This window comes from Thamnophis sirtalis, unplaced genomic scaffold (genome assembly GCF_051295495.1).
Source record: "Thamnophis sirtalis isolate CommonGarterSnake01/CBP01778 unplaced genomic scaffold, rThaSir2_p1.2 scaffold_5, whole genome shotgun sequence".
Lineage (NCBI taxonomy): Eukaryota > Metazoa > Chordata > Lepidosauria > Squamata > Natricidae > Thamnophis > Thamnophis sirtalis.
The window spans coordinates 102,651,507-102,677,995 of NW_028261385.1; the positions used below are offsets into that span (position 1 = coordinate 102,651,507).

Below are 26,489 nucleotides of genomic sequence, written 5' to 3' on the forward strand. Positions count from 1 at the left end.
CCCTGGGTTTGCTTTAAGTAGGCTTAGCAACAGAAATTCAGGTTCCCATGGTGTTGTAAGTCAAGGACTGTCTGTACAGAAATACACTCTTTGGGGTTTCTTCACAATAAAGAGGCTCGCTATTGACTTCTTCCAAGATTTTTAAAGATGTTGTAGGATAACCTTGAATAGTCTCCCGTTCAAGTATTTACCAAATTGGACTTGCATGCCTTTTTTTCAAGCTCAACCAAGGTTTGCTATATGCTGCCATTTGCATTCCCTCTCCATGACCCAAGAAGTCTAGAGAATAAAGGCAATAACTTTTCCCTCCATTACTTGAATTGATTTCTTGAAAAGGTATCTTTTTCACACCAGAGTTACAATTGAATCATAAAGTAGAAGTTAAACTGAGATGGTAGTTCTAAAACAATACACATCATTCTTTCCATTGAAAAGCAGTCAATCATTTTAGAGAAAATATGGTTGGCATTAATATGGCAAATGTTTTCCCTGTCTATCTCTCTGATATCTAACATATGAAACAAAGCTGATGCTGCAAAGAAAACCAAGTGACTGCAGTTATTTGCGCATGTTTTCCTCCAGGCACATTTTGGACTATAATTCTAAATCAAGGAAGAATCCAAAGTATGGCAGAATGACCAAAAGGACATACTACTTTCCAAGTGCAGTTGCTTGATTTTCTTTGCAATATATTTTACACTGCTTTATTCTACGTGTTTTAAAAATGAAGTTGAGGTTCCTACCTTCTGTTCTGACTCCTCCTCATCCAGGCAAAATGGGTGGTATATAAGTTAAATAAATAAAATTAAATTATCCCAAATGGGTCTATTTTTTGATAAAGAGCTCAGTGGGGGAAAGGTAGCATGGTAGCACAGAACTGACATGTTTGAAATGATTTAAAGGGTGTCACTGGATTTAGGAGATCCAGGATTCCTTTGAATTTAGAATTGTGTCTCAATAAAAACAGCTCACATCACCCTTGTCTAATGTTTCTCTTTTAAAGGATATTCCTGTGCCTATTTTGAAAGCTTATGCTGAAGCTCTGAAGACTAACACCTATGTGAAAAAGTTCAGCATAGTAGGAACAAGAAGTAATGACCCTGTTGCTTTTGTAAGTGTCAGATGACTTGCACCTAACCTTCTCAGGAAAGCTTTTATTGGGATTACCTCCTTTAATGACATTCTATTTGGTTGAAACCCAAGTCTCAGATAAGATCATTGCCTTTTCCCAAGTGAGTTAAAAAGGGAGTGATCAAGATGGGGAGGAGACTGGAAACCAATTCCTGTGAGGAACAGTTAAAAGACCGGGTACATTCAGTCTGGAAAAGAGATGAGTGAAAGAAGATGCGATAGTAGTTCTAAGAAATAGACATAAAAGGGGTTGTCATATAGAGGAGGGTGTGAACTGGTTTTCTGATGTGCTAAAAACTAGGACCACAAACAGTGGGTGAAAGGACATTCTAATTAGTCATGGGATTTATTTATTTTAAGGAATTTCCAGGTAATAAGTGTAATGCCAGGCAATAATAACCATCGGCTGCTTCATGAGGTAGCATATTTTTCTTCTACTGGAGATCTTCAAACAGAGACTGCGTAACCCCCTATCCAGGACACTTTAGCAGTTCCTGCACTGAGCAAGAAATGGAGACTATATGGCTCTTTCACACAGCTCTTTGAACTATACTGTTTGTTATTCAATGGTTTATTCTGGATTTCTTCTAATGAATCATACTTCTTATAAGCTGTTTGTTAGAGTTATGACAGATGTGGTTGACAGAAAGAGAAGAAATTGGGGCAATGGGTAAAGAAGTAAGGGGGCTGAGTGCTTCCAAGCTGTCAACCTTTGAGAAACTCATACTGTAAATTCTATAGTGGAAAGACCGCAGGTTCTTAAAAGAATAGAAAATCCCTGAAGCTAAACCAGGGCCCTTTTAAGAAAGTAATATACACTTGACATATGTTCAGTCTTAAACTGATTTTAGGTTCCTTGGTAGCAGAACTGTACTCTTTACAAAGAACTCTCTCTAGCTGAATTCTCAGGTTAATCATTAATCAAATTTGAGGACTTCTGTTGTGAATGAAGGTAAACATATGAGGATAATGTTGCAGGATCCAAACTGAGTCAGTCACCGGGACCAAAGCTTCATTCTTCCAAGCTTTTGCCCATCATCGGGCAACATCTCTGGAGAGAGAGAGGTTCCTTGATTATGAACTCCAGTCCAAGCCTGAAAGCGCAGAAGAATAAAGCTTTGTTCCCAGTGACTAGCTCAGATTGGATCCTGCAACTTCTATTGTCATTCTCCTAGCTGATTTTCAATTACTAAAAGCTAATTTTTATTTTCACATATAAAATAATCTTATGTTAATTTGTTCATCGTTAAATTTATATCTTGCCTTTACTTTGTACAACTTCCTTGGGCAGTTGGTTGGCAGCTGTGAGTTGAACTAGCCAAGAGTCTAATTTAGCACCATTAATGTTCCTTACAACAACAAGAACCGTGTGATATGTCAAAGTTTCTTTGTGGGTTTCTCAGAGTCACCCAAAAGATAAAACAGAAAACTCTGGTTTGAGTCAGCAGTGTAGTTAACTTATGACAAAAAGCATTCCTGTATTAATGATGCTATCATTCATATCACCTTTGCTTAAAGTTATTGGCAACAGTAATAATATGCAAATATTTTCCTTTTGTCTTTGTCTTCATTGGAAGGCGTTGGCAGAAATGATAAAAGAAAACAGCGTATTGAAAAGCTTAAATGTGGAATCAAATTTTATTACTGGATCTGGAATCCTGGCCCTGATAAAAGCACTGCAGAACAACACAACACTAATTGAACTCAAAATTGACAACCAGGTAACTCATGTAGAATAAGATGAGCTTCCACCAGATTTTACAGTCCAAGCAATAATTACTTCTTCCATTTTGATTCTGGGCTTTGTATTACAACACTGAGATAGAAGGACACTTGAGGATATCAAGGGGAATAGATAATGAGCATTACATATGCTTGGCTTTTACATTCAGCCTAGAGATGAATCGGGTCTGCCCAGATCAGTATTTCTTAATCTTGGCAGCTTGAGACTGTGTGGACTTCAATTCCCAGAATTCCCCAGCCAGTATACTGGCTGAGGAGTTCTGGGAGTTGGAGTCCTCACAACCTCAAGATGCAAAGGTTGAGAAACACTTGTCCGGACTGTAGACAAGGGTGATGGATGCTTCCAGGTGGCTACAGTGCTGTAGAAATGTTATGCATGCTTTTACTCTTTGATATTCTCAATCAAAGGCTTTCTGTTGTATTGGGGGAGGGGGGAGGGGTGGGCTTCAAAAATTTCAGCAACGGGTTCTCTGGCCAGTTGCTAGGTGGGCATGGCCATGGTGGGTGTGGCCTAGTCAGCCTCCTGCAAACATGCCTCAGGGAGGGCAAAAACTGCTTCCCCCAGGCTCTGGAGGGCCGGAACTTCCAGGAAGCCCGTTTTTCCCCCTCCCCAAGCCTCTGTGTGGCCATTCACTTACTTCACATCTAAAACGGGCTGAGTGGAGACTCCAGGGAGGGGCAGGGTGGGGCAGGGTGAGGTGGGGTGGGGTGGCTGGGTGGGGTCAACAAGGGGGGGGATTTGGAGGTTCTCTGAACTGGCCATAATGTTACCTATGGGTTCTCCCAAACCTGGGCCAACCCATAGCAGCCCACTCCTGATTATCATTCCTCCCATCCCAGTCACGGGCAACCCTTCCTCCTATTGTATCTTCCCCTTTTCTAGCATTATAGAATGGGAACATTCTGTTCTCTTCTGATGAACTTTTTCCTCTGCACTGTCACATCATGTAGGCATAAACCTGCAAGATAAGCAACTAAAATTCAAAAGTGCTTCTATGCTATTTTTTTCCTGTTCTTTTTTAAGTGCCAGCTTTTGGGCAACAAGGTAGAAATGGAAATCGCCAGCATGTTAGAAAAAAACACCTCTCTCTTGAGGTTTGGTTATAACTTCACTCAACAGGGACCCAGACTTCGGGCATCCAATGCTATGATGAACAACAATGATCTAGGTGAGTTTTATTTTTTCATAGACGTATGGGTTCTTGAGGTGACCATCCTTCTTGAGCCATTAATCCAAGAGATGGCATGGTTGTATATTAGCTTACTTTAACTGGTCACCTGTGGTTGAAAATTCTGGGAGTTGCAGTCCAGCAGCACTGAAGAACATCAGGTTGGGAAAGATGTTGTTTATTGGCTCTCTAGTGGGCAGAAGAGATTGCTTTCTTCTTATTGTTTTATAGTTGTATCAATTTTCCTTTGTTCAATATTTATGGTGGTGTGGGAGTGCTGGATTCATATGTGCGTAGGGTTTTTGTGATGAGTGGAGGGTGAATGTTGCTTGAGATCATATTTTTCAAAGGGATATCACAAATTGGCATATTAAAAGCAAATAAATAAATACAAGAATTCCTTGATTAGAATTGCAACTAAAGTTCCTGTTTCAATTGGAAGCTTTGAAATATGTGGAAAGGTAGATTATTATTTCTGGGGGGGAGGCGTTTAAATGAAAAAGTATCAGACTTTTAAAAGGTGGTCCCTTTGCCTGGCTGCTCTTCCTGCAGTATTCGAAGTGTAAGTTTGGGATTGATTTTGTTTAGTTTTTTTGATGTTGCCAAACTGTTCAGGAAAAAAAAAACAGCTTATACCATGTGGGAGGTAATCAGTGATAGATGAGCTTGCCTTCAGATGATTCAGGTCGTTGGTCTGGACCAATATTACCTGCTATTTTAACTTGCAGTATTTCTTCATGGACTTGGAGACCCCGTTATAAAAATTATTTGGATTCAGTCAGGAACAGTTTGCATGTAAAGCATGCAGCATATATAAAGAATATACAGATAGATTACAAACTCCAACGCACAAACATTGGAAAATCTTGACTTCTTGTGTAACTACAAATTACCTTATGCATTTCACTAGTGCTCATGGAAGATCAAACCTATTAACAAAGGACCTACTCTGCAAAATTTATTGTGACTGTATTATGCTGCATTCATGGAAATATGAAGAGACTATATGTAGCTCAGGGTTGAACTGTGTAGCCTTTGGTGCTCTCTGAGCTTGGCTGTTTGTTTTCAGACATTTCATTACCCAAATAAATAACATCATCACTGATTATCATCACTGATGATATTACCTAGTTAGGTAATGAAACATTTGCAAGCAAACAGCCATATTCAGAGAACATCAAGGATTCCACAATATATGAAGTTTCTATCGTTGATTGGATGAGCATAGTAGTGAGAAAGAGTGCTATTACATGGGAAGCAAGCTATCACAATTATTTATTAGTCCAGATTTTGTAAGAAATAAATTGGCTGGGGACTGGTCTCAGTTGACCTCCTTGGTGCAAGAGCTCTACAGACAATATCTGACTTAGTTCTTATTTGCAGCTCGTATACATGGAAGTGACGGTCCCTGACATAACACCTCAACCCTGGAACTGGAAGATGTATAAGTATTTCTCTGCAATCCCCTCTTGGCAATTTCTCTCCTTCCCAGATTGGGAACTAGTAGTGCTTCTCTGCTATTCCACTTGGTTCTGACTGTCCCTTCCACTTCTCTTCATAGATTTCTCTAGGATGTCCTTTTATTCTTCAGAAATAGCTCTCTTAATGGAAGGAAAATTCCTTATATCTTCATGGTTGAATTATTGTGACTCACTCTTTCATTCTGTCCTTGCTTTTCCTTTGCCTTCTGCTTACTTATTTGATCGACTTTTGCCATTGAATATCATGTGATTTCAGCTGGGAACATTAGTTGCTTAAATATAACCTTCCTCAATGTAGAGTCTACAATGTAGACAATTCCAAAGGTATTCAGCCCAAGCCCAGAACATGTGGCTGTCCAACCAGGACTAAGCCAGATGAGGTTAGATGATGTTCTCCAGACATCATACTCTCTTAAAGCTCATTTCTACATTAAGGTTGCCTTTATTGTAATGGCAGCAATTCACTCTGATAAAAACAGGGCAGCACTTATTTTTGTCAGGAAAAAACATCTAGTGTGTCTGTTTTGTGAAGAGCTACTTCAACTTGGTTTTTCCAACTAGGTGAAGATTTTTTAAATGTTTATTCTCATGTTTTGGATCTTTCACAATGAAAAAAAAAATCACACTGTTGATTGTTTCAACCCTAAACTTGAGCTGTCTTTTGTACCATTTCCATTCAGTTGCAACTCTTCTAACTAGAGTTGCTTTTTCCCAAAGAATCATAAGTGGGAAATTGCATCCAGAGTTACTTAATTAAGAATTCAATTGGAACTAACTTCTGCAGAAATTTGGATGGAGAGAGAAGGGGTAAAACAAACATTGCAAAGTCTGGTTTTCTTCTTACTCTAATTGCAATGGACAGTTACATATACTAGGCCAGGGTTTTTCAAAATGGGTTCTGCAAGGACTTAAACTGAGTTTTGTGGAACTTATGAGGTAAAAAAAACTCTGCAAGGAATAAAGGGAGAAAAATTAAACTTTGAATACAGTCGATCATCTGCTCCCACCTCAATGCTCTTCAGGGGCATAAGTAGTAACAATCAATAAGGCAGGTCTTGCCACTTGACATGCAGAAGCTCTTTTAATCAGGGATTGGGGTTGTGTTTTTTTTTTTGAATGAACAGGTTCTACATCCTGAAAATTTGAAAGCACCTGCTCTAGACAGAGGGTGTAGTCTTGTGCATATTTGCTTGTTAGTTTGGTTAACATAAGGATTACTTCTGATTTGATAGCTATAGCATTGCACTGTTAAATTGACTTTTTAGAATTCTAGGAATTCCAGTTTCAATCCTGGGGAAAAGGATGTAATAGTCCTTAGTGCTTCACAAAAATATATTTTCAAAGAAAATTGATTAGCCATGACAAAAGGAGTGGCCTACAAAGGAGCCCAGCCAATTAAGTCAGCCTAGGTTACAGTGTTTTCAGACATTTGATTTTCTCTTTAAATATCCAACATTAAATTGAAGAGGTTTGTTCAAAGATTTGAGGTTTTAGTATTCTAATTGTTTACACCCAGGGTTACTTGTCCTTCTCTCCAATGGTCTTGTAATTCAGGAATTTAGAGTATTTATGGACTGCCCCATTTCTATATATAAGAAATGTATCCTGACCTCAACTGCGTTTTTTTTCCTCAGTGAGAAAAAGACGACTTGCAGACCTGACGGGACCCATCCTTCCCAAGTGTCGAACTGGGGTGTAGTTTTGGTTGTGGAGATGCGTCCTTAAGCTTGCACTGGTTTATGAAGGCTTACGGAAGCAGAGCAACTGTGCGGTGATTTTATGCAGCTTGTTTTTTGTACGAACACCCTTGCACATGAAAATTTTAAATTAGTTATTATAGGCAAAGGTCTTCATTATCGATTTGTAGAATATAACATCTTTATTTTTAAAGAGTAATCCAAAGTTTTAGCCTGTCAACCATAAGGTGCAATTTTGAATTCTAATGAAAGATATCATGGCTCGGGAACAGCTTTAAGTTATAGTTAGATCACAGCCTAGGTTTTGTATCAATTTATTTGTGTGTGTGTTTGTGTGTGGGCGTGCGTGCGTGCATGCACGCGCGGGTGCTCTGATATGCATGAGTAGTTAGGAACAATAAAAATATGCAATGCTGCTCTGTAAATGTAACAGAAATGTTAAAAAAATACTTTATTTTCATCTTGAAAGAATTAGAAAGATTCTGCTAATCGGACAGCATTTTTATCATCCCGATATACATAATCACTTTTAAAGACTTGAGAATTGCAATTAGCCAGCAACATCCAGAATCCTAAATTGCAACTGAGCATTAGAATCATCTATTATACTTAAAGTCGCTCACAGCCCTCAAGCACAATAATATGTAAGGCCACTGTTTCCCTAAGCTAGGGTTTCCTCAACCATGGCAATTTTAAGAATGCTGGCTGGGGAATTCTGGGAGTTGAAGTCCACCAGTCTGAAAGCTGTCAAGGTTGAGAAACACTGTCCTAAGCAATAGTTACAAGAAAGGCAGCTGCTGAATGGGATGTTGGTTATTTCTAATTTTCCTGAAGAACTGAAGTTAAAATATAGATTAAATCTGATAAATCACACAAGGGTGTGCCAGGCCTCTTTATGCTTGTGAAGTGAATGTTTTATTTTTGTATTATGTTTCTATTTCACTATCTCATCACTATCTTCCTGATCTGACATGCTTTTGCAAAAAGCTGCATTGGATATAATGCTTGAAAGCTTTATTTGAGGTTCTGGATTCATTCCAATCCATTTGCTCTGCAAGAGCAGAATAATTTTAGTACCTAGGCAAGATTTGCCAATCTCCCTACACTGTTGATGGGGATACTTCTCCTCACTGCACAAGTCTTCTGCACTTCGATGGAGGGTGACTTTCCTTACTTTCTGCAGGCAATGGCTGAAAATTGAAGCCATACAAGTATGATTTTGCCTCTCTCTTGCCAAAAGAGGGTACCATTTGCTTTTGTGTCTCCCACTTGACAGTGTTATATTCTGCCCTCCCCAAATGGAGATGAGAATTCCGCAGCTAAAGGGACATGGGTATTTCCATTGATGCTCATACTATCATTAGAACCTATAATGATTCAGAATGGCGAGCATCCAAGAACAGGAATAGCTTTAATCTTTGGACTCATTGTTCATCTGAAGAAAGATTGGAGGATTTAAAGCAAAAAGGATGACATCATCATCATCATTATTGTTGTTGTTGTTATTATTATTATTATTATCTCTGCAATTTAAGGCGGTATACATAAAGCTTCCTTCTATTTACAGGTAGGAGATATTTTAGATATTCAACATGCCCTTTAAACTCTGAAACATCTCTTCCCTAAAACTGGGGCAAGCTTGACTTGTTTTACAGGAATTAAAGAGCAAAAAGAGCACCTGATTCTTCTGTCCCTAATACTCCTGAAAATGGGTCAAAACGTTGAACTTCTCTTACTCTAATTATATAGTATTAGCAACCCTAATTCCTATGGCCCAAAGTGTAATCCTCAAGATGAAAAAGCTTGTCTAACTCTGCAATACAGCCCGACTCACAGTCAACAGATGATATCCCATTAGTTCTGTTACCGCTAGTCAGCAGCATTCATAACTGCCACAGAATTTATGCAACTTGTTAAAAGTAATGGCGAATGCATTATAGCCTTCCTTGTTGAGTTGAGATCCATTTTTTCTATTTTTTTATTGTTTGTAAATTAGGCCGTCCTAAAGCATCACGTTAGAATCTCAAGCTGTCTTGGTGGAAGACTCTAAATGTGGTCAAATCTTTCTCCTCCATTCAATTTCTTCTGAGAGGAATCCAATCACACACTGAAATTTTGACTGCAGCTAGAACTGAAGAGCTAGCTGCTCAACTGCCCCACATAAGTAAGTCCCTCAAATCCCATTAAAACACATCTCAGAACCGGCATCTCATGCAATCACGAAGGGAGTATAACTTCAGGGGATGTCAAATGCATTCCATCGGTATCCGTTGCCGGGTCCCCGTACATTCACACTCCTCTTTGAAGGTTTGTCCTGAAGGTGCTGAAGCCAGTGCAAGACCTTTCTCCTGGCAGAGAGGACAACAGGCTGTAAGCCCTTTTTGTCGGCATTGCTGGCATGTCAGGACAAGTTGACGGCAGGGCTGGGTAGAGCAAAGACGATACTGGTCCCAGAGTGTCCCACAGTAACGGCAAGCTGGAGGGGAGGAAAGCAAGCTTAGATCGGTTAGGGAAGCAGTTATTTAGGGTTACTGCTGCCCTATTTTTCCGATGATCTTAGGCAGAGTATGATTGGGTTCACACAGCTATCAATTACTATCCTTGGTTTATTCAGTAAGCCACAATGGATTGGCATTAGTTGGGACAGCTAAGTCATAAATTGTGCTTTATGAGCACAGTGGTTGGGATCACACAGCACATTTAGCCTAAACCAAACATTCCATATTATGTACTGCATTTAAGCCCCATAATTATTCTGCATGCTCATGGTCGTCATGAAAGGCTCCTCCTTTTACAGCCAGCCCTTAATTTAATGGACTATTCAGAAGGAGGGGGCATGTATTAAATCCAAACATCTGTTAAATCTGAATATAGGCAATCTGTATCATTATACATCATTTGTGTAGTTACATAATTTTTTTAAAAATGGCAATAAAACCTCAGTTTAGCAAATTCACCTTAAATGGTATTCAAGAACAAGTAAAACAAATGTCCATTGTCTGAAGTCCATTAAACTCAGTCTATTAAACTGACGATTACTATATTCCTACAAACACAACCTTGTAAATGCAAATCAGTTAAAATAGTATGGCTTGTCTTCCATCTTCCAATGATGGAAGAAGGGCAGATATCTGAACTTGAATTTCTCTGGTCCAAACTCAACATCTTAAAACACTTGGGGGGAAGAGCAGTGTGCGACTTATGAGGTACAGTATGTTCATTCTGGGTTTTAATTGTGACTGACCAAGCCATAGTTAGTTGACATGTATCTGACCAAGCCATAGTTAGTTGACATGTATGTAAAAGATATGGGCAGCGAGTCAGACTCTCCTTTTTTAAAAAAGTCCTAAGTATAAAGGAAAAAACCCTTGGTACGTCCAAATAATTTCCCCCCAACTAGATGAATTAGACTACAGCCTCTCATTAGGCCCAGCCATCTTGCTCTTCATACAAAGGGCAGCTAATTGAAGGAGGCTAAGCAGGAGAGAGTCCTCCTATAGTACTTTGGAAACTACTGGCTTACAAGATGCATACAGCAAAGGCACCACTCAGACTGGAAAGAGCATACTTTACCTGAAATGATGTCACTGTTTGAGGAAATGGCATAACGTTCATCAAAAACAAAAAGTTTTCCTTTGTAGAATCCATCAGGAAATTCTTCTAGGTACTTGTGGATACCACCTTTGAGATGATACACTTCTGTGCATACACCCTGGTTGAAAGCAACACCACACCCAATATAGTTTTAGAAATTCTGAATAGCCAACAAAAGGTTCTACAATCTACAACTAGTTTCGTTATCAGAACACATGGACTTTGCTGTATTTTGTTACGAAAGATTTCTTTTTAAAAAAAAACATTTTATTGAATATATTTCATCCTTTACACCACATTTCCACCAGTATCAGTATCCCTCATAGTTACATAGTGAATATTTCAATTTTCTTTCTTTCCAATTGTATACATTGTTATTCTATATATTATCTAATTATCCATATAAATCCATACTACCCTTTTGCTTTAAATTATATCAATATTCACAAATATATACAATATCTTTCCACTTTAATATAGCTCTTGAATAATCTTTATGTAAGGTTTTTACATTTATTTTCTAGCCAATCATACCATATTTTTCAGATCATATAATATTCCGTTTCTTCTCTATCTTTTAGTTCCATGGTTAACCTGTCCATCTCTGCACAATCAACCACCTTTTTTATTATCATTGCATTGGAGGGAATGTTATCTTGTTTCCAGTTCTGAGCAAATTTAATTCTAGCCGTGGTTATTATATGGAGTATAATGTATTGAATTTTTTTACATAGGTTTTCTCTTATGCCTAACAGAAATAATTCCAGTTTCAACTCATTTTTTTTTGTCCTGTAATTTCCTCTAACCATTTCTTTATTTTGATAAAATATTTCCTGGCTTTTGGACAGGTCCACCATATATGGTAGAATCAGAGGTAGGTTGCTGCCGGTTCGGCCCAGATCGGTAGCGACAGCAGGAAGCTCCACCCACCTGCCCAGATGCTTCTGCGCATGTGCAGAAACGTAGTACAGAGTGCACGCAGGGGCGCGGCCAAACTGATAGTAAAAATATTGGCAAACCACCTCTGGGTAGAATGTACCTTGTTTATAGTTACATCTCCAGGATTCCTCCGATCTATTTGGAAACATTCTCATCAATCTTGCCGAGGGTAAACACCAACGATAAAACATTTTGTATAAATTTTCTTTATAGCCTGCCGACATTGTTAATTTATAATTTTTCTCCCAAATGTTTCCCAGAGTGCTAATTCAATATTATAACCCAAAAAAATTGCCCAGGTTATCATGGTCTCTTTGACTGTTTCTTCCTCCATTTTAAAACTCAGGAGATAGTTATGTTTTGGTTATCATTTTTTCCTCTGTCCCTTGTATTATTTTATCCAATTCTTGTTGTTCCTTGTAAAAGCCATATTGTTCTCAGTCTTTTTTGTACCTTGTCCAAATTTGCAGGTATGACCACCAGTCTATCTCTCTTCCTTGACATTTTAGCTCTCGGTTGGACTTTAATTCCCCCTGCTCACCTAGTAACTCTTTGTATCTTATCATCTTATTTAAATCTAGTAGGTTGGGGTATATCATTGGCTCCATAGTTGATAGCCAGATTGGAATTTTAATATAATGGTTTTTCTTGATTTCCCCCCAGGAATATAGCAGAGCATCTCTCACTTGATGTCTCTAAAAATATGAGTGATTTGTTTTTCCCTTCCCAAATAAATGCGTGCCAGCCTAATTGTAAGCCATATCCCTCTATTGTCTATAAAAAAAGATTTATTTCATGAGAACATATAAACCAAGCAAGACATGAATTTTTACGTTTTTCTACTTTTTCAACAAAGACAGAGAAGTATTGGATTCTATATCAACTAATAGCAGAAGCCAACCTGTTCAATATCCTAAAAACTAATCTCTAGAATCATGCTAGCCCTATGAGCACAGAGGCCTCAAACTGAAGGCCTGTGGGCCAAATGCAGCCCGCGGGGTGCTTAGATCTGGTCCGCCTGGAAACAGCGAAGGACCGGCCCACGGTTCCTCGGCCAGCAAAAATGGAGGAGTTCCATTTTCGCTGGCAGAGGCACCACAGGGCACTCCTTTGCTTTTCACTGGCAGAGGGCTAGCAAAACAAACAAAAGGATAAATGTTTCCACTTTTGTATTTGAGCATCCAAGAAGAGACAGGAAAGGAGAAAGGGAAAGAGGAAAGAAAAAGAAGAAGGAAAGAGAGAGGAAGAGAGCAAGGAAGGAAAAAGAAGGAAAGAAGAAAGGAGAATGAACAGGAAAGGAAAAAGAATAAAAGGAAGGAAGGAAGGAAGGAAGGAAGGACTATAATGAGGAGGGAAAGTCTGAGGGAAATCCTGCCTTAACACTTGTCCACCACAGGTGTCCCTGACATGACTGACGTTGTTCTGGCCACACCTACCCCAGCCACACACACACACACACCCCGAGGTCAAACACAACCCTGATGTGACCCTCAATGAAATTGAGTTTGACACCCCTGCTCTAGAGCAAGGCGGCTCTAGATGTCTAGACTACAATTTACAGAATTGTAAAGGGAGCCAGTCTGATGCAGTGATTAAGGCACCAGACTAGAAACTGGAACAGCGTGAACTATAGTCTCACCTTAGGTACAAAGGCGACCAGGTGATTTTGGGGCCAGTCCCTCTCTCTCACAACTAGGAAGCAGGCAAATAACTAACCACCTCCAGCATTTTGCCAAGAAAACTGCAGGGACTTGTCCAGGCAGTTTCCAGGAGTCAAGGCCGAAGGCTAAATAGGACAACACTGCTCTGTCAGTGTGGGCAATGTATATTTGTAACCTCACAAGAGTTAGCCATGTAGTTACATCTTGATTTGTTTTGAAGAACTCATTTTTTCTGACCCAGGGAAGTGATAACAAAATACTAAGGCTGAACAAGGTGACAAAACTGCCAGAACAGTCTGGCTCTTAATTACAAAGATTTCTGAATCAAGCTCCTTCCCGCCCCTCCTATCTAAAGAGAAAGGGAACACTGGGGTGCACAAGATCTCCATGATATAAAACTCCCATTTCTATTCTTAAACATCTTCTCCCCCCCCCCACTCCCCCCCCCACAAAAACATAAAAAAAGCCCTGAAACATTCCAGGCCCATTACATCATTGGAAAGCCAACAAGTAGGAAGTTGAACTGCCCATCAAGAACTTGCGTCCTCTTGAGCAGAGTAATTCTTAGTAACTACATTAGATAAGAACCCAATGAATGGGCTACAATGTCTTCTAGGTCACCCAACTGTAACGAAGGCAAACTCTGTATTACATCAAAGAAGGCTGGGTGATGCTACATGATACTATCTTTTACATAACATTCTGGGGTCTGATTGAGCTGTTTGCTCCTCCGTAGAATGGCCATATGCAGAATACATTTTGCAGCAAGAGCAAGATTTGTTCCATTTGTTTTTTCCTGCACTGAACAAAGGTGTCTGTTTAATGCACAGTTGGGTTCACAAAATTATTAAAGGGTAACTTTGATCTTTATCTAAACTGCAATGATTCATCCATTACAGGTTGTGAAAGAGCAAGTATTCTCTTCCAGGCTCTTTTTGAACACTTAATTAGTTTAAATATTTCAGGCCATTTTGTGCAGGTTAATTTGTGGTTATCTAGAGTCTGACTTTGTTCAGCATTATGTAACTGCCAGAAGATTGGACCTATTAGATCTGCCAGGGAAATTGAGTACTTGTGCAAATCCTGCTGCGTTCCACATCTGTCCAGTTCCAGGTCAAGTCCTCTCCCCTGAGGTGACTCACCTTAGACCTGAGGTAGGCTGAGCCCCGCTCACAGCGGATTCCTCCCGTGCAGTACATCAGGATGCGCTTGCCCCTGAAAAGGTCCAAATTCTCATCTATGTAGATAGGGAAATAGCTGAACTTCCTAATGTTGGGAGCCAGACAGCCTTGGAAATGCCCCTGCAATTAAAAAAAAAAACTTAACTGTGATATTAAAAGATAAAATCAGCAACAAATGCAGATATTATGGTACCCCGTTGTCTCACTGCTAGATTTCTTCAGAACATAGAAAGAATGAGTTGGAAGGATATTACAGGCCACCCAATCAGTCCATTCTCCTACTCAGTGCATCCCTGACAAGCAGCCATCTAGGCCCTGGCTGAAAAACTCCACTTAGGAAAAAGCCACTATTGTTCTAGGCAAGGGGTTCCATTGTTTATCAGCAAATTCTCATAAAAATATATCCAAACATTCAACCAACACATTCATTTTAAACCTGTTGGCTCTTTCTTTTCTCCAGTTTCAACACAGGTCCACTGGCTCTTCCATTTAGACATTTGTAGGCCACAAGCACGATTCATTTAGAAGAACATTCACACTGTATCATCTTGAGTACATAATTCAGAATTAATTTCAACAGAGTACAGATGAGCTGGACTGAATATAAAGTTCCAGTCCCGCCTGTAGGCTAAAGCCTGATATTTTGATAGTTCCAGTGCTAATGTCCCAAAGGTGCTTTTTCAAGAGGCAATTGGACTTTCTGGTTTTTCTTTGAAGATGTTTCACTTCTCATTCAAGAAGCTTCCTCAGCTCTGACTGAATGGTGAGGAATGGAAGGATTTATACTCCTTGCAGACAGCTGGTCATTTGCATTCTTTTAGGGATTTGTTAAGGTCACCTGAAGGTTTATCTCTGTCATCAGGGTTACCTAAGTGATGCTAATTTCCAGTACTAATTGCTGACCACACACTTATTATTATCTCACCATGCAGCTGAGGATGGCTTCTGCAGTATTCATGCCGAAGAAGTAATACCTTTCAGTATTCTGATAGCTCTCCTCCAAGGCCAGAACTGCCCCAAATCTCTCCCAAAATCTAACCCCTGAACCAGGCATAGTATTCAACTGATGTGTGCCATCCAGTTGGTAGTGACTACATAGGCCAGGAATGTCAAACCCAATCGCATTGCGGGCCGTATTGTGACGTATTAGGATGTTTTTGCCTTTGCGAATCTGGGTGGGTGTGGCCTATGCGGGCTTTATGCGGCCTGCGGCTGCTAGTTTGACAGGCCTGATATAGGCAGATTTTCTCTAGGATGATCTCACCATTCCAGTCTTCCAGCAGTCCATATATTGCTGTTGTAATCAAATCCATCCTCCTTGCTGATGTTCATCCTCTTTCCTTCCACTTTCCCAACATTAGAGACTTACAATAGTATTCTAACTGTGGTTTAACTAATGCATTGTTCCATGCAGCACTCAGCTATCATGGTCTGCACGCAGTGCTATAATTAATGCAGTTCAAGATTATGCTGGTCATTTTAATTGCTATATAACACCGAGGGTCTACTGGTATTCCCATATGCAGCTCACATACATTGCTCCCCACCTGGTCTCCCCAATTTTGTATTAATTTTTAATTAATTAATTAATTTTTTCCTACCACATGCACATCTCACCTTCATCACTACTGCTGCATATGACTCAGCATTCAGACCTCTGAAGGGAATTTTGTTTTGCCCTGTAAAGAGTTAGCCAATCTTTTCAACATGGTGTCATCTACAAAGCTGTAACTATCTTGTCTTCCATCTTCAAGATTATATAAAAACCCAACTTTTAAAAGACAAATTATGCATCTCAAAGTTTAAACAAAAGGGAGGTGTCAGGTCTGCCATTTTCAGCTGCTTCACTTTATTGGCATCCTGCTATAAACCGATGGGGGATGGAAAGGAATTTGGGAGAACTTGGGCTGGAGAGAAGAAGACAAATGAACTTGGGGAGGGAGACAAGCTGACAGGGACGAGATGTGTCAAACCAGAATAAAGCAGCCTCCAAAGATACCTGGTCTGGGAATGGAATGTGAAATTACTTTAAGAAGTGCCCAGCTTCAAAACGGTTCCCCAAACATCAAACTGGGATGCTATTTGACACTGTGGAGAGGGCCAGGGATAGGGAAAAATTGTAACCTTTTGCAAGGGAATACTCAAATCTAGCCTTACTTTCGTTGCCATCGCTTAACTTTAGTAAAAGAATATCACTTCAATCAAATGAAGTTGTGAGTTTTTCTTTCCTAAGAATCTAAGTTGGGGCAGGTGTGACAGGAGGAGGAACAGGGAACAGGCAATGTACTACTGAATTGGTGTTTAAAAGCCTCTTAACATGGACATGTATGTGCCATATAAACACCCAGTTCCTATTATGTATTCAAACAATCTCAAGTGTGTAAATCCAATGGAGGAAACAACAACACAACCAAATTAAGGCTACCTACTATTTTACTTTCATAGAAGTTCCTGCAGTCCAGCAAAATTGTGTCCATCTGGGCATTATGACCCTGAGAAAGATATTTCTCTATTTCTGCATGAAACTCCTTTGGAGCCAAACGGATTCCTACAAAGAATTCAAAGACATTAAGAAACGAAGTCACTGCAGTGAGCCAAATTTGCATATTTAACACACACAACCCTACTCAGCAAATCCTACTTTATCCCAGAAAGGTTTTTTCCCCCTAAATAATTGTATAGTAGACTTCAAACATGAGTTTAATCCGGCTCTGCAGCTGCTGTTTTTTGTTCCTTGAGATTACTCCCTACCGTTTGATTCTTGTAAAGCACAATTGGCTTAGTTACAAAAGGGATCAGTTTGGATTTCCAGCAAAAATGTTCTGAGTTCCCCATGTCAGCTCTTTGGCTGGGAGGAAAGAGGATGGAAAATAAAAGGGTAGGAAGAAGAGAGAGACAATATAGTGGCCACACCCACTTTATACTTTTATTCAATTTTTCACAGCACATTTGTTTTCCCAAGAAATTACAGGTAGACTTCGACTTAACAATCACAACTGAGTCCAAAATTTCTGATGCTAAGAGACACAGTTGTTAAGTGAGTTTTGTCTACATTTTACAACCTTTCTTTCCACAATTGTTATGTGAATCGTTGCAGTTAAGTTACTATCTGGCTTCCACATTGACTTTGCTTGTCAGAGGGTCACAAAAAGTGATCACATGATCCTAGGACACTGCTACTGTCATAAATATGAATCAGTTGCCGAGGGTCTGAATTTTAATCATGTGACCCATGAGGATGCTACAATGATCGTCACTGTGAAAAGTGGTTATAAGTCACCTTTTTCTGTTGAACTTCAAATGGTCACTAAATGAACTGTTGTAAGCCGAGGATTACCTGTACTCTGGGAGAATTCAACCCTCAACATAAAAATAAAAAAAAAACCTGATCATCTATGATCAGTTCCATACCAGTTTCTTTATAAGAGATTTTTTCTGGGTGAATTCCCATAGGCACTATTTCTTCAAACACACCAATTCGAAGATCTGGGAAACAGTGGCTTCCTCCTGCACTGGTCTAAGGAATCAAGGGAAGGAAACCAAGAAGTAGTTGCAAGAAACGTTAGTTTCCATGTTGCCTTAAGACAGACAATAATTTTCTCTGCCCCATCATCTCCTCCCCTCTCATCTGCCCCAATCCCCTGGAAATCAAAGGTGAGAAAAACAGTGGTTATGCAGTCCACCTCAGGCTTAATTTAGTCAAAAAGATTTAGAAGCAACCCTCTTGAATAAAGTTTTACAAGGTTTGATTTTCTAAATAATTTAATCATCCTGTTTGAGAGTGAAGACACTCAAAGTGAAGACATTTAAAAGTGCTTTACTAAAGGGCACAATTGCCTTGGAGACCTAGCACAGTCCACTAAGCTGTCAAGTACCTTTCCTGCCTTGATAAGCTAAATTTGCATTCATTCCAAATGAAATTATCTAAGCACAGTTTGGCTGGCTCCTCCTTTTTGCCAAGGTAGGGTGTGGAGTGGGTGAAACCAGCAGGAGCACACAGGAGTGATCCAACAGAACACCTACAAGCAAAACTAAACTTTAGGTCCTTATTTCCTACGTAGCCCTTATCCATGCAGGAGAAGATGGGAGATACTCTCTGTTGCTTTCTTGAAGATGAAGAATAATTGTCTACCCAGGAAAAGGAAGAGGGAGATCATTGGCCTCCTCCATTTCATCACACAAGATGAAATAAATCATACATGGAGCTAAAGGCCTTTCTCCATTGCTCCATATATATACCTCAATGGTAAGAACATATGTGGTCAGACAGCAGTAGTTCCCTTCCCCAAAACTCTACCTGCTGGCATCAGCCTCTTAGCATATATACTATAGAAATATATCCAGCCCTTGGACTTGATATAGTTCTCAACTCATAATGCATATAAACAATACAACTATATAATCTAGATAAACATACATGAGAGCTGTATGCAATGCAATTTCATTTTAATGTATGGCAATTAGTATACATTCAAAGTTACAATATTCTATTCTATTCTATTCTCACCCAAGGAGCACTTTTTCTGGGTTGCTAACCTCATACAATCAGTGGGGTAAAGGACCCAGATGTGGGCCTGAAGTTATTGAAGAAAGCAGATGGGATTTATTTTGACATCGCTATAGGACCTGGGAGAACTGTATCTTCATACAGCAGAAAAAAATTCACAACGCAAAATTTTTGGGGAAGAAAAAAAATGGTCATTGTTGGGTCACAAGGCAGTCAGATTGCTTTGGCTATCTCTCACCTTGAAATCTTCCTTTGTCAAAATGCCTTGGAAGAGGGGGTGAGATAGCATTGCATCCACATATAGGTTAGTAGATGTCCTGCTCCCACCTACAGTTCCATTAATTCCTTCTGAAGCAATTCGCACCTAGAAGCCAAGCAGGAAGAGTCATTACAAAATTTGCAACCAAAAGCCACTGTGGCACAGTGGTTAGAATGCAGTACTGCAAGTTACTTCTGTTGACTGTCAGCTGCCTGCAATTTGGCAGTTCAAAACCCACCAGGCTCAAGGTTCCATTCAGCCTTCCATCCTTCCAAGATGGGTAAAATGAGGATCCAGATTGTTGGGGGCTAATGCTGACTCTGTAAACTGCTTAGAGGGCTGTAAAGCACTGTGAAGTGTGTATAAGTCTTATAAGCGTATATAAGTCTTATTGCTATCTACAGGTTGTTCTTGACTTACAACAGTTCATTTAGTTACAACAGCACTGAAAAACAGCACTTACAATCGTTGCAGCATCCCCATGGTCATGTGATCAAAATTTAAATGCTTGGCAACTGATTCATATTTATGACGGTTGCAGTCTCCCAGGGTGGGGTCTTTTGATCCCCTTTTGTGACCTTCTGACAAATAAAGTCAATGGAAAGCCAACTTCACTTAACAACCGTGATACCAACTTTACAACTGCAACGATTCACTTAATAACCGTTGCAAAAAAGGTTGTAAAACTCACTTAACAAATGTTTCACTTAGAAACATAAACACTGGGCTCAATTGTGGTTGTAACTCAAGAACAACTTCAGAAGGGATCCTAAAAGAATTCCCTACAATTTACCCTCAAGAAAGTATGCACATTTCAATTATGCACAACCTACAATTTGTTCCTGTTCATCTGCATCTAAATTTAATCCAAACCAAAGACGACATCAAAAAAGGGAGAGGCTTAATATATTCTTAAGAATTATTTTGGGATTGTCTAAGGAAACCTGCTCTGTATCTGTGTTGGAGATGCTGGCTGCTTTTTGCTTCAGAGCCTGATTGCAGGAAACACTTTTAAAAAAACAAAAAAAACTCCCTTCCCATCCACTATGATACGCTTGTTTTGAGGGAGCAAAATACTACCTATGAGTCAATCAGGGCATGGCTTAATGGTGCCCAGCAAACATCGCTGAATGTTCACTCTGAAAAAGGAAATCATATTTTTAAAGTTGCAAAAATCCAGCAAAACTTCTGCTGAAATCCTGCAAGATCTTGCAGGAGATGCCTTGACATCTTGATTATTTATTTATTTGTTTAGACCAGTGGTTCCCAACGTGGGGCACAGGCCCTACAAGGGGGCAATTTGATTTTTAATGGGGGCAATTTGAACCTTGTTTAAACCAAGTTAATGGCCTTTTAGGCTTCCCCTGTGTAAGTAGAATTCACTTTTTGAGTAAAATAAGAATTATATGTGGGGGGGGGGGTGTTTTCAGGATTTTAAAGATGCTTAGATACAGCATGGCCAAAAAAGGTTGGGAACGACTGGTTTAGGCAAATACAGGGCCAGAAAAAGACTGTGAACCTGTTTCTTACATAATGTCTGGATGTGAACAAGAGATGAATCAGCATGTCCAAAATTGCTGTCAAAATCTCAGTTAAAATTCAAATGATAGAAGAGTTATTTCAAAGGGGAGATAGTGTTGAATCATTTACCTTGCCAGTTAGTTGCAGATGCTGACATAAAGCCTTCTGCCACACACAAAGTCCCATAGGATCTGCCACCTCGCAGTAGCAATAGTATAGCAAAACTTCCCCAACTTCACTGAAAAGAGAGGAAGGAAGACTCAGTGTCAAAAGTCTAGTTTGGCATGACTAAATGTACAAGCCCCTTAACAGCTTGGTGCTAGATTCTTGCCTTGTGACTACTTTTGATTTTGTGTCTTGCCTCTTGATTGATGCAATGAAAAAAGCCATGTCATAAGCATTGCATTTTTATTTTATTTTTTTGCTTGGGTAGCATTTCATTTTGCAAAACTGTATTTACATGCACGAACACATATACACACACTTCCCTTTGAAACATTTTGCCTATTCTTCTCATACCTGCTTGCAGACTTTTGCAGCGAGTCACAAACACTGATTACAAGGATTATGATTACAGACACACAGAACTTGGGAGGAAAAAAATAGAATACAGGTAGTCCTCAACTTATAACAGCTTGTTTAGTGACTGTTCGAAGTTACAATGGCACTGAAAAAAAGTGACTTATGACCGCTGTTGGAACATCACATGATCAAAATTCAGGCCCTTGGCAATTGGTTCATATTTACGGCGCTTGCAGTGTCCTGGGATCATGTGATTACCTTTTGTGACCTTCTGACAAGCAAAGTCAATGGAGAAGCCAGATTCACTTAACCACCGTGTTACTGACTTAACAACGGCAGTGATTCACTTAACATCTTTGGTAAGAATGGTCATAAGATGAGGCAAAATTCACTTAACATCTTTCTCACTTAGCAACAGAAATTTTGGGCTCAACTGTGATCCTATGTCAAGGACTACCGTAGTCACTCGTATATAAGCAAAGTATTAATGAGAATGATGGATTGAGTTGTTGTCATGTTCCAAGTTTTTAAAAAGACAAGAAAATTGTGCAGTTCACCCTTCAGGCCAAACCATTTTGTTGGTCCTCACTTTCCCAGAGCCCCTCCTCTACCGGACTTTGTCTCTGAGATATTGATAAAGACCTTGCAATGGGTGGTAACCTGATTACACCAGGGAGACCTTAAGAAGAGCCTATTCTTGCCCTGCTTCCATTCTCCCATCTCTATTTCTCCTTCCTTAAATGAGGAAGCAGAAGTTCATAAAACACGTATCAGGCTGTAGATATCCAATTCTTAATTACATACCAAATGTTACATGTTAAGTTTTGTAATCACTTATCAAACTCAATTCAAAAAACCATCTCTAATCCTTTATAATCATCCATTACATTTTAAGTAAAAAAAAAAAAGTTTCTTTAAGGAACATGAAGGGGTATAAATGAGACATGTTAAAAACCTAGCCATGACAACTAAACTAACTGGAGGACAAGGGCATTTGAACAGGAGATCAACCAAAGTCCTTTGGTGGCAGTGATAATTTCCAAGAACATGGAACTGCTCTTCATTCATGGACAGAAGATCATCAGTCTCTCAGTGATCAGAGGCTTTCTAGATGACAGATGAGTGATAATCAGGAGCAAAGCGGAAGATCATCAATCATTAGGAAGTGAGTGAGTGAAGACAGAAGAAAGTGAACAGATTCAGATTGGCTCAAGGTAAAGATAATTATTTCTTACCTTTTCATTTCATTAGTATCAATGTGGCTTATATCCGGGAGCTTGTAGTTCACTTCTTGGTTTCTGTCTGGAATCTTGTTGGGCCTAGACATTTCATCCACAGAAGCAGGGTTAATTCCGATGCCGGCCATCTGCTTTAAGATCACCGATGCTTGTTGCCCAACGTCGCCTGAATGTTGAGAAGCCACATGTCTGTGAATGCCAGTCAGATCTTTGAAAGTCTGTTGGCAGCATCTCCAGGAAGCTTCCCTTTGGCAAGTAGGCATGTCCACTTCCAGTTCCTTAGCTTTCACAAAGAGAGCAAATGCCTGCAAACAACAGCAAAGGAGGCAAAGGGAAATTTAAGAGCAGTGCCTATATCACCTACAGCAGGGGTGTCAAACTTAATTTCATTGAGGGCCGCATCAGGGTTGTGTTTGACCTCGGGAGGGACAGAGGGAGGGTATGGCTGGGGGCATGGCCAGCTCGACATCACTCGTGTCGGAGGCGCATGTGGTGGCCCGAATGCTTTGCCAAAAGTTGTTTTTGCTGGCAGAGGGTTGCAGGAGGCCATCGCAGCCAAAAACGGAGCTCGAGAGCCCATTTTCACTGTCAGAGGCACTGTGGGCCAGTCTTTTGCTGTTTACAGGGCAATCCTGAGGGCCAGAGCTAAGCACCACCACCCCCGGGCCTGATCCAGACCCCGGGCCTTGAGTTTGACACCCCTGGTCTACAGGGAGGTCTCAGACTCAAAATCTACAGGACAGACAGCAGAATGCTGACTAAGCAAATATAGATTGTAAGCTTTTGGGTTGTATTGCTTCACAAATGCATATAGTTTTGATGTTGTCCAATTAACTTAATTAGTGTTAGATCCACATATGACATCACTAGCAAAACCAGATAAACACATTTGGTTGGAAAAACGGTGAAGAACCCAATTTGCAATGGACTAAGAGATTTCCTTCTGTGCAGGCAAGAATGACCATTTATGATTGGAGTACAAGTGGTATGAAGAAACTCGGCCACACAACCATTTTTTTCACAGGTAATAGACACTGATGAATAGTTAGCAAAAAGCCAAGTACCTTCTTCTTTGCAGAGGCATATTTCTTTTTGGCACTGCAGTTTACTTTGGTCTTGAGATGGCTTCTGGGCGAGAAAGGAAGGTGCTCTTTCAACTCAAGATCTGCAGAGGTTAAGATGCAAACTCCCACTGCATCGTCTCCATCAGACAACGGCAAAGAGATCATTTCTATGTCACAGCAGCCAGGCATACGTTTTTCTCAGTGCCCTAAGGAAGAGTGTTCCAAAATAGGGGTTTGTTATGCAAGGTAAACAAAACCAAACAGAAAAAAAGAGGAACAGACCTGCATGAGCATTTCCACACCAGGTTTTAACACTGAAACTGGGATTAGCTTCAGAGCTGCCTGATTACAAATCAGCAGAATCTACCTACAGGTAGTCCTTGCAACAACGAATTGACTTGCAACAATTCATTTAGTGACCATTCAGGGTTACAAACGGGCTGAAAAAAGTGGTTTATGCACATTTTTCACACTTACAATCATTGCAACATCCCCTAGTCACATGATCAGAATCAGACTAGAGCTGGAAGAGCTTGGAGATCTTCTAGTCCACCCCCCCCCCCCTGCTCAAGCAGGAGATTCTATACTATTTCAGAAAAGTGGCTGTCCAGTCTCTTAAAACCTCCATTGAGGAAGCACCCACAATGACTGAAAGAAAGCTGTTCCACTTGTCCTGTTAGGAAATTTTTCCTTAATTCCAGGTTGCTTCTCTCCTTAATTAGTTTCCATCCATTGTTTCTTGTCCTGCTCTCTGGTGCTTTGGAAAATTAATTGACCCCTTCTTTGTGGCAGCCTCTCAACAACTGGGATACTGCTGTCATGTCCCCCCTAGTGCTTTTCTCTAGTTCTTCTTTTCTTGTGTGTGCATGCTCACAACCAGCAAACTGGTTGTTAAGGTAAGTGCAGTCCACCTCTATACACTACTGCCATGTTGCTGCTGTTTTCTGGACCAAATGTAGCTTCTAACTATTCTTCATGGGAGCCCATGTAGAGTTCATTGAAATGGTTCAATTGGGAGATGACTAAGGCATGAGTGACTGAACAGTACCCCCTATCTAGGAAAGGGTGCAGCTGGTGCATATGATGTACAACGGGAACAAATGATTGTAAGTCAAGGAATATGTACCAACTATCAAATTCTATTTTACGCTACCATGCAGTATAGGTCCAGTGAATGCAAGTGAATGGCAATTCTGAATGTTAAAGCAGAGTTTATCTCATTACATTTGCGGATACTAGGGAACACACTTAAGAGTTGCTGCATGTAAACCAGAGCAATTTCTTTTTACACTTGCACTTTTCCTCTCCTTTGGGATCTTCCTGAACCTATGAATATCTGGCAAAGCCATCTTTAGCCGTTTAAGCAGTTTCTTTAGTTCCTTCAGCACCTATGGTGTGACCACAAAATACCATCCAATGAGTTCATTTCTAGAATTCAAATTACAGTGTAAGCAGCTAAGAATGAAAGTACTAAGAATCATGAAGTCCCAATTCAAATTTTAATTTGAAAGATTCAACCAAACTCTTCTGTGACGCAGAAATAAAAACTGTATGGCCACAATACCTTCCTTTTTATGGCTATTTTAGGAGTATGTTCATTAATGCCTCGAATTTATTTATTAGACTGGTAAAGCCCCTCCCCACCTCACATATATGAAGAATTCCTGTCACATGATCATCACCACACTGTATTGCCAACTGTGTAGGAGGACTGTATTACCGTGGTTTATGGCAGCAAAAATAAGTTAGGAGGGTAGAAAACCCTTTTCAGACTACTGCACCCAGTTTCACTTTAAAAAAAACACCAAGTTTTTGTGATCTGTGGCTTTCTACATCAGATGCAACTTTTGGAAAGGCTTCCGATTCCGTGTTTCTCAATCTCGGCAACTTTAAAACGTGTGAATGTCCCCTGCCAGAAATCCCCAGGCAGCCTTCTGGAAATTAAAGTCCACATCTCTTTAAAGTCGCCAGGAAAAGCGCCGTGTTACCTGGGCTAAGAGATCCATTTTAGGCGACACGTGTGCACGACTTTTGCTAGTCGACTGGTCAAGAAAGTTAACCGCGAGGGCGCATATCCCGAATTAGATTCGTAGCCAGTGGATCCTTGATTTAGAGGGGAAGAAGGAAAAAAAGCAAAAGGAAGGGGCGGGGTACAAGTTTTGGACTTTCTCTCAACTGCAAACGGTTGACTTGTGTGTGTCCCGTTCAATTCAATAGGAGCCATTAAGAACCAAACCAGGGCAATCGCCTTCTGGGCTGTGCTTCTTCGTCTTGGGGTTTCCTTGGCATACAACCCCGCTAGATTCCTGCCTCCGTTTCTTCTTCTTCCCGCTCTCCTCCAGTTGCGCCCCCCCACCCCCCGCTTTTATTTTGTTTTACCTCGAGACGCGAGATCGGTGCGCGGACCCTCCCTGTCCTGTTCAGTCGCTCCTTCCTTGCTTCCTTGGCCGGCTGCTGAATTGGCTGACTGTCTCTTCGAAGCGAGAGCATGGCTGGCGGCTGGCTCCCTTAAGCCTTTACTCCGCCTCCTCCTGGAAACACTTCGCTTGAGGGACTGCCTGCAATTCTCAGCCTTTTTAGACAGGACTGCAAGGAAGCATATGAAATAGTTTGTAATACTGGTAATGAAAGGCAGTAAGAATGACAGTCCGGCACTTTATCAACCCGGTTAGCTTGACAAGACCACAGAGGAAGTTACATTTTGCAGCCCATTGAAACTCTCTCTCTCTCTCTCCCTCTCCCCCTTCCTTTCCTTACCTTTCCTTCTTTTCTTAACGACCCA

General features: G+C 40.3%; 2 protein-coding genes across 4 annotated transcripts in view; one reads left to right on the forward strand and one right to left on the reverse strand.

Moving 5' to 3' along the window:
* TMOD1 (tropomodulin 1) overlaps positions 1 to 8,896 on the forward strand; it is a 38,081-nt gene extending 29,185 nt beyond the window's left edge. For 2 of the 3 annotated variants that reach the window (XM_087716338.1, XM_087716336.1), the window contains 4 exons: positions 1,004 to 1,111; positions 2,709 to 2,852; positions 3,899 to 4,043; positions 7,159 to 8,896. In XM_087716338.1, coding sequence (XP_087572464.1) covers positions 1,004 to 1,111; positions 2,709 to 2,852; positions 3,899 to 4,043; positions 7,159 to 7,223 — 462 coding nt within the window. In that variant the 3' untranslated portion in view covers positions 7,224 to 8,896. Of the gene's footprint in view, positions 1 to 1,003; positions 1,112 to 2,708; positions 2,853 to 3,898; positions 4,044 to 5,426; positions 5,564 to 7,158 lie in introns of those variants that run through there. The other variant, XM_087716337.1, reaches the window with a different exon arrangement.
* On the reverse strand, positions 7,638 to 26,221 carry TSTD2 (thiosulfate sulfurtransferase like domain containing 2). Its single transcript, XM_087716335.1, has 10 exons — positions 26,087 to 26,221; positions 23,708 to 23,913; positions 22,641 to 22,948; positions 21,013 to 21,121; positions 19,342 to 19,467; positions 18,008 to 18,113; positions 17,026 to 17,144; positions 14,558 to 14,716; positions 10,795 to 10,933; positions 7,638 to 9,697 (listed from the first exon to the last, which is right to left on the reverse strand). The coding sequence occupies exons 2-10, from the start codon at positions 23,894 to 23,896 to the stop codon at positions 9,468 to 9,470; spliced, it is 1,485 nt and encodes a 494-aa protein (XP_087572461.1). The 5' UTR covers positions 23,897 to 23,913; positions 26,087 to 26,221; the 3' UTR covers positions 7,638 to 9,467.
* Between the last annotated feature and the right edge of the window lie 268 nt (positions 26,222 to 26,489).

Excerpts from the sequence above, each read along its gene's own strand:
- TSTD2 (XM_087716335.1), bottom strand. The coding sequence starts at position 23,896 with ATGCCTGGCTGCTGTGACATAGAAATGATCTCTTTGCCGTTGTCTGAT. Across the intron at positions 22,949-23,707 it reads ATGCCTCTGCAAAGAAGAAG|GCATTTGCTCTCTTTGTGAA; the intron begins GTACTTGGCTTT and ends TGTTGTTTGCAG. Across the intron at positions 21,122-22,640 it reads GATACTAATGAAATGAAAAG|TGAAGTTGGGGAAGTTTTGC; the intron begins GTAAGAAATAAT and ends CTCTCTTTTCAG.